The following is an 8,111-nucleotide window of genomic DNA, read 5'->3' as shown; positions in this document are numbered from 1 at the left end:
TGTGATTTTACCATGTGCAGGTCTTACAGGTGCTTTTTGCTTTACATACAGCAGGTTTGTCAAGAGTCATAACAGTACACAGGGATAATAAAGCACACAATATAGTTTCAGTTTGTTGTGAATATTTGTTGTAGTAGATTAAAGTACTATATCTATAAATTTATAATACATATAAAACTATATATATATATAAGATATACCTGTATATATAGGGTATATATTTATATATAGGTTATATATTGTTTAACAGGTTTTTTGAGAGTTTTACTACTCTATAAAATATATGTTTTTTAATTTGTAGCCTTTGAACTTGTACAGTATTTTTCCTTTAATGTTACTTTATACTTCTACTTCATTACATTTCAGAGGGAAATATTGTTCTTTCTACAGCACGATGTACACAGTATGTGACACCTTTAGTCAGCAGGTACTTTGTCGATTATGATTTTTACATACAAAATATATGAAAAGCTTCTAAAATATGATGCTTTGTTATAAATCCAACTACCCAACAGGATATACATATACAATGCATAAACAAGTAGTCAATTAATCAATCAACTGATAGTCAGAATATTAATTGGAAACCATTTTGATAGCTGTTTAAGTAAATTTTGGTCCAAAGTTGAGATTTTTTAAATGTGAGAATTATCTGTTAAACAGTCATTTCAATTTTTTAAAAATTGAGGTTTGGACTCTTGGTTGGACAAGACACGTATTATGAACTATAAAGCTATAGGATCACTATACATTTTTATAAACCAAACATTTGATTAATTGAGAAAATAATCAGCAGATTAATCCATAATGTAAACAACCATTAATTGCAACCTTATTAGAACTAGCTAAGAATGAGCACCATCACACCCAGCAGGGAAAATTTCACAAATTTTCTGCATTGAATACTTCAATTTTTAATACTTAATACTACATTTTTCTCACTGTACTTTACACTTTCATTACAGGACGTTTACTTGTAATGCACCTTTTGCACATTGTGATTAGTACTTTTATTAACATAAAGGATTTGAATAATTCATCCACCACAGCTGGTCTGTAATATCTTATCCTGCATATGTTCAGTAACTATAATATCTTTAACACCATTCATTTTAGATGATGTTTGCTCATATTGACGGTGGGGGGCGCTGTTAGATCAAGTCATGAGTAGTAACTGTACAGCGGAGTGTTTCCAGGAGAGCCGTGTGAGCTCGTGCTTCCTCTCCTCCGTAGAACCGAGACATCTGAAACAGAAATACTTCTCCCACTTATATGGAATAACATGTTATGTGTTCACCATCATCACCTGGACAGCGCGCGCGCGTGTAGAAAAAAACGGTCCTGTCTCTTTAAAGCTGCCTCACGCTGCGTGCTCGGAGCATGCGCAGTAAGGCGGAGCAACAGCCTCTATGAAAAACAACAACAATCACTACAGCAGGGGCCAGGGAAGAGAGATGGCTCCGTGAAGCTCCACACTTCTGGTCCTCACCACAGTTGTAATCCCAGCCCGACTGCTGCTATTTCTACCGGAGCTTTTATATGTCGATGTTGCCGAGCTCATGAACTTGGCTAGTCAGAGCGGGGACGCTGGCGGCAGCCAGCTCCTCTTCGCCAACTTTAACCAGGACAACACGTAAGGCAGGGCCGGGGGAGAGTGTCTGGGGGATCCGATGGCCTTTGCTGTCAAGCTAGCTGTCGGTAGCTAGCTCAGTGTGGACTTGTTTGGGCGTCTAACGGGATGACAGGGCTCGATGTGGAAAAAGCCTGGATGTGGTTTCTCACGTTAGAAATGGCTAACGACACACGCAGATGTTAGCTAGCTAATGGAAATGTGCGGATATGTTTTAGTTCAGCCGTCACGAGCATAGCTTTCTAGCTAACGTGATGTTGTGTGGTCCGAGGCTAACTTTAGCCACAATACACATGTAGGTTAGGTGTCATGTAACTTCTCGGGTGTCAGAGGTGAAATTTGTTATGATCAGTATATTGATTACAGATGGATTTAGCCCGAAGTCAAAGTGATTCTGGTTGGTTTGAACGCTAATGTTGTCCGGCTGACATTTTTCAGGACTGGCGCTACAGGAGGAGGACAGTTTGACAAAGCTGTAACGGTCTCAAACTGGGGCACTGCCTTTATTTTTCTACAGACTTAATAACCTTATAATAATAACCTTTTTTGTAACGCACGGGTTATTCCGTTAGATTTACTGGTGGCCAGCTGTACACCACAGAGGCCTGGTGCTATTGCAAAACATCTCCAGTCCTGCGACGAGACCGAGATCACTGATATTAACCAGGCTGATCCCTCCAGGGTCTAGTCTGAAAGGCCTGTGTAATAATGACACTTGAGGCCATCAGTATTCAGTGTTTACGGGTGTGATATTTCGCTGATGCAATGCTTGACCAATGCTGCAGTTGTCGTGTTTTCTTTTATGTAAATAGGTCCTTAGCTGTTGGCACCAAATCAGGATACAAGTTTTTCTCCCTGTCCTCTGTGGACAAATTGGAGCAGATATATGAATGTAGTAAGTATTTTCTACCCACTTGTTAGTAAACCGTAAATTGTTCTTCAATAACTGTGTTACTGCTCTGTAATATTATTGCTTAGTCATGTTTGAATGAGTTATTGTGTTTAAAGCCTGCTGTCTAGACAGAACACAATCACAGCACCATTAGATGATTGCTATTACTTTAAATATTAATAAAGTTTATCAGCACTTTTCCTCTATTCTTTAACATCAAGCTTCCTCCTCATTATTGGATTTATATACATTATAGTGTGTTCTCTGCTACATCCTCGATATGCACCCATGCATGTACTTTTGTCAAGGAATCAGCTTACTTCCCTAAATGTGCTGTTAGATGGGATCATGTGATGCTTTCATTTGCACTGTGTCATTCCCTTAACAGTTAAAAATGACTACCACACGAATCACAGTAAGGCAGCTAAAAAAAGATGAGAGGTGCGAAGTGATTATTTTTGTGTGTGTGTGTGTGTGTGTGTGTGTGTGTGTGTGTGTGTGTGTGTGTGTGTGTGTCTGTCTGTCTGCAGCGGACACGGAGGATGTGTGTATCGTGGAGCGTCTGTTCTCCAGCAGCCTGGTGGCCATCGTCAGCCTGAAGGCCCCCAGGAAACTCAAAGTCTGTCACTTCAAGAAGGGAACCGAGATCTGCAACTACTCCTATTCCAACACCATACTGGCCGTCAAACTCAACAGACAGGTAGGAAGACCAGGGCACAGACATACCTGTCTGTCTCGCCCCGTCTCGTGTCCCGGTTGGCTAATGAATCAGTGCAGCGAAACGTCTCTGTGGTGTTCTGTCTTTGACCGTGATGTCGTCGGCGTTGTTGTTGTTGTGGATCCTCTGCAGAGGCTGATCGTGTGTCTGGAGGAGTCGCTGTACATTCACAACATCCGAGACATGAAAGTGCTTCACACCATCAGAGAGACTCCACCCAACCCTTCAGGTGAGTCTGCACAATGACGAGTATCATCTCAACAGAGTATGGTATGTGGTATACAGTAGTACAATGCTCATAGGGGGAAAAGGAAATACGAGGAAGGAGGTTTTTCCTTCTACAGTATATGCACACACAGTGAAAACGGGGATGGTGCTTTCTTCAGGTTTTTCAGGTTTTTGGTTTCTCTTTTATTTTTCTTAGTTTATTTACAGTTAGCCGTGTTGTTTTCCAGCCTGTTCATCATTATCTCTGAGCTGGCAGCTGCTGTAATCTCCCACTGCTAACTGCAGAACAAAAGCAAGAAAGCCGATGCTGCCAGAAATATTACAGATCTTGTGGTTATTGCAGTCTCTCAGTGTATGCGATTTATTATTATTTTTTTATCAGTTTCGGTTTCACAGATTTTCAAGTTCAGATAAATGTGGTTCTGCTGCGATCTGTTTTATCAGTCTCTTGTTAATTAATCTCCATTTGTGTACACGTTTTCTCCAGGACTGTGCGCCCTTTCCATCAGTAATGATAACTGCTACCTGGCGTATCCAGGCAGCGCTACAATAGGAGAAGTTCAGGTGTTTGACACAGTCAACCTGGTAGGTGAACACAAAGCACAGCAAAGCCCTCTGCCTGTAATAAAGTCCTGAGGTTTAATATGTTCTCTCCTCTCAGCTCTTATCTCATTATGTTTGTAATGGTTCACAAACACCTGCATGTTGTAGCTGAGGCATTGTTTCCGCTGCTTATTGTGTTGGATAATGACTATTGAGTTTCCTGTTGGAAAAGAGCCAAAGCTAAATCTTGTTCATTAAGACTCTGTTTCTAAAGAAGCACATCTCTAACGAGGGTGTGTTTTGGGGTTTTTTCCAGCGAGCGGCTAATATGATTCCAGCCCACGACAGCCCGTTAGCGGCGCTGGCTTTCGATGCCAGTGGAACGAAACTGGCCACGGCCTCAGAGAAGGTGAGGACAGGTGTTAGCACTGCTGTTATCTATGTGGCTGATTTGTGTGTGATTTTTTTGTTTTGTTTTGTTTTGTTTTCCGCCTCAGTAAATGCTGATCCTCGTTGTTTGGTGCCTTTTCAAGTGCTATGATCTTCTGTACATCTGTTTTCTTTCACTTCCTCCCAGGGCACAGTCATTCGTGTCTTCTCAATCCCAGAGGGACAGAAGCTCTTTGAGTTTCGGCGAGGAGTCAAGAGGTAGAGCGGATTTGATGATTGACTCGCTACGGTTCTGGGTTTTCAGAAATGAAAGTGGTTTTACTGTGATGATGATGATAATAATAATAGATATAATAATAAGCTTTATCTATACAGCACCTTTCAAAACACAGGTGCAAAGTGCTTTACAAGACGAGATAAAAACTGAGGACAAGTGTTACAACATTAGGAGGGAGAGAACAGTGATGATGAAGTTCAGTAAAAATTTGAAAAAGCTGTCTAAAATATTTAAATTAATTGATAAAAACAGGATGATGACTTAATATAATCATAGGTTTAAAACATGAGTAGATAAGTGATGGACTGGCGGGACTCTGTAGGTTCACCTGCTGCCCTGTGCATGTTTCTGTGCTTCATCTCTTAGGTGTGTGAGCATTTGTTCGTTGGCGTTCAGTATGGAGGGCCTGTACCTGTCGGCCTCCAGCAACACGGAGACGGTCCACATCTTCAAGTTAGAAACGCAGAAGGAGAAGTATGTGTATGTATCATTCTGTCTGCCAGATCTTAAAGACGCTCCTGAGGCAGCTCGGCTGGGTTTTCCTACATGATTATTATCGTGTTAAACAGAGAAACACAGTCTTCTCAAATTGTGTGTGTGTGTGTGTGTGTGTGTGTGTGTGTGTGTGTGTGCAGGCCTGCGGAGGAGCCCACCACATGGGGAGGGTATCTGGGCAAGGTCCTGATGGCGTCCACCACCTACCTGCCTTCCCAGGTCACGGAGATGTTCACCCAGGGCCGAGCCTTCGCCACCGTTCGCCTGCCCTTCTGCGGACACAAGAACATCTGCGCCTTAGCTGTGTGAGTGCCCGTCTGCTGTCTGCGCTGCGTTCACATACACAGACAAGTCATGGAAATTTGTGTTGCGCCTCTTATTCAGTTTCGCATTTTGCTGCTAATTAGCACCTGATGTATAAAGTTGATTTGGTTTTGATTCATTTATTAAGATGAAAAACTAAATTATCTTTTATTTTGGTTCTGGTTGTTGATCAAGTCTTTTTTTTTTTTTTTTCCTGACGTCAGATGTTTGTGAACTTTTGTTTTACATTGTTTTAAATCAGGATTCAGAAGATTCCCAGGTTGTTGGTTGCAGCAGCTGATGGTTACCTGTATCTCTACAACCTGGATCCACAGGAGGGAGGGGAATGCACACTTATGAAGCAGCACAGGTAATACACACACACACACACACACACACACACACACACACACACAGTTAATAGTTTCTTTTACTGAATCTGTGCTTGTGATTGACCCCAGGTTAGACGGCAGCGCTGAAGCACCCAATGAGATCCTCGAGCAGGGGTCACATGACCGCCCACTTGTGGCCCAAACCTATAGTGCTGCAGTCACTAAAGGTGAGTCAGACAGATGCAGCTTTAAAAGTAGAATGTAAACAAAGATTTTACATTCAATATTTGACCTTTCACTTCTCGTTGCCTAGGTTACTGCGAAGAGCAGGGCGCTGTGGGGGGGGCGGGCCTCGAAGATGACCTCAATGACTTGCGCTTGGAGGAAGAGAACGAGCAACCGCCGCTCATCCTTGAAACTGACTGACGAACTGCGAACGGCCGTACCCACCAATCAGAGGGCTCCTCTGGTGCTGCTATGAACATGTGACACATGGGGGGGCAGGGGCAGGATCAAAGACCGGGGGGGGGGGTGTTTTTAAAACGCTCAAAGCGTTCAAGAGCCTGTCTGTCAGTCAGTCTGTGCGTTCGTCTGTTCACATCCATGTCCGTCTTTTTTCTCCCCTCCTTCCCTCCCCCGCTTCCTCCCCCCTCAGTCGTGCCTGCGCAGGCCGGACTGAAGCTTTGCATGTACACGTGCCAACCGCTACAAACATGCTCCAATGTGAAAATGAGCATCTGTGTGTGTGTATTGATCATTTGATCAACAACAAAAAAAAAAAAAAAGAAAAGAAAAAAAAAAAAGAAATGTAGCTGTGTCTCCAATTAAGACACACACACGCACACATACACACACACGCACACACACACACACAGACGCAAGCACTGTGTAAAATGAAAGTGATTGTGTAAGTGCCTCTCTGCCCCAGAGTCGTGGTGTCTCCTGTCTGAGAGAGAGAGAGAGAGAGAGAGAGAGAGGGATCTCTTTGCATTGGCTTAAATAAAAATCTTATTTTCAGTTGTTGGATCTTAATGGAGGGTGTGTACCATCTTTTCTAACCTCTTCCTCTCTCACTGTCCCGCGAGAAGTTTGGCGTCGGTCGCGTTTCAGCTTGAAAATAGTGATGTGGAAGAAGCTTCTGGCTTAAGGCAGAGGTGTGTGTGAGTACGAGAGAGTGTGAGTGTGCGTGTGTGTGCGTGCACGCTCATGGCTGAGACCTCATTTGTGTGTGTTCGCTGGGCATGTACATTAGCTAAACAGTGAGTAATTAGCCTCCACTCGTCCGCGCTCACGTTTACCTCATCCACACAGAGGCTCGGTGGAACCTCGCCGCGCTCCTCCCCCCCCTCCTCCCTCCTCCTCAGGCCTGCAGTCATTGGTTGATTTTAAACTCTGATATTAATAATCTTTTTTTTTTTTTTTTTAATTTAAATCTACATAACCAATCATAACCAATGACGTGTCATGCGTATGAAAACATGCATGGTGGTGTTGATGTGCTACTGTGTCCATACGTCGGAGATATCTGGGAGTCGGGCAGCAGATCAGTGGAGAGCGGCGGGGACGCTGTCAGTGGACGAGTCTTCAGTGACAGCCTCCTCTTCCTCCTCATCACACTGTATCTCTACTCTGTACATAACTAGATGTGGCAAGAATTCCCTGTACCGTGTTGTCATGACTTCAAGACTCTGGGATGGTGAGTGTTTGGCCATCGAGTCAAAAGTGTGGATTAATAATTCGATTGATCAGGAGCTCAGGCTGAGACGCATCAACCGGTTCCAGGATGCTGCATGATTCCCTTCATTTAATCCTGTTGGTGTCTGAAGCCACTAAACGAGGACTAGTCATGGGGTTTTGGAGTGTCAGGCATTTTCTAATGATTTTGTATAAAATGTGAAACATTCATCTGAAACTAAAATGAAAATAAATTCCATGTTGATGTATGAGATAGGTGCCGTTTGTTCTTGTTACACTGGCGTTTTAGATTCACTGAGACGAGCACTGAAGGACATTTGAATAAGTGAACTAAATATTCTTAATTTATCCCAGATACAATTTAATAATAATTTATTATAATAGGTGAAAATAAATTCACTTCTAGCACACTGCTCCAGGATCAAAACGCACTCTCCAAAAACACAGTGTAATCTTCACACAGTGTCATGATTCATGAGGATCAGCTGTCACTGTGTTACCGGCCTCAGACCTTCAGTATCTCTGCAGTTGTTTGTGCCACAGAAACTGTAACTGAAATGAAAAGTGGCTGCTGCATCTTAAACCTGCATTAAGATTTATTTATTTGA

General features: G+C 42.8%; 1 protein-coding gene across 2 annotated transcripts; it reads left to right on the top strand.

Annotated features, from left to right (window-relative positions):
- Positions 1-1,396: 1,396 nt before the first annotated feature.
- wipi2 (WD repeat domain, phosphoinositide interacting 2) lies at positions 1,397-7,754 on the top strand. 2 transcript variants are annotated; one of them, XM_056402151.1, is made up of 12 exons: positions 1,397-1,633; positions 2,443-2,525; positions 3,053-3,222; positions 3,373-3,469; positions 3,956-4,053; positions 4,328-4,420; positions 4,589-4,659; positions 5,045-5,152; positions 5,314-5,478; positions 5,739-5,846; positions 5,938-6,035; positions 6,122-7,754. In XM_056402151.1, the coding sequence occupies exons 1-12, from the start codon at positions 1,560-1,562 to the stop codon at positions 6,232-6,234; spliced, it is 1,278 nt and encodes a 425-aa protein (XP_056258126.1). In that variant the 5' UTR covers positions 1,397-1,559; the 3' UTR covers positions 6,235-7,754. The 2 variants fall into 2 exon arrangements, with proteins under 2 accessions (XP_056258126.1, XP_056258125.1); XM_056402150.1 differs by having other exon boundaries at positions 1,400-1,633; positions 5,045-5,158.
- The last annotated feature ends 357 nt before the right edge of the window (positions 7,755-8,111 follow it).

Source organism: Seriola aureovittata, chromosome 17 (assembly GCF_021018895.1).
Source record: "Seriola aureovittata isolate HTS-2021-v1 ecotype China chromosome 17, ASM2101889v1, whole genome shotgun sequence".
In the NCBI taxonomy this organism is placed as follows: domain Eukaryota; kingdom Metazoa; phylum Chordata; class Actinopteri; order Carangiformes; family Carangidae; genus Seriola; species Seriola aureovittata.
This window is presented reverse-complemented; position numbering and strand designations above follow the sequence as displayed.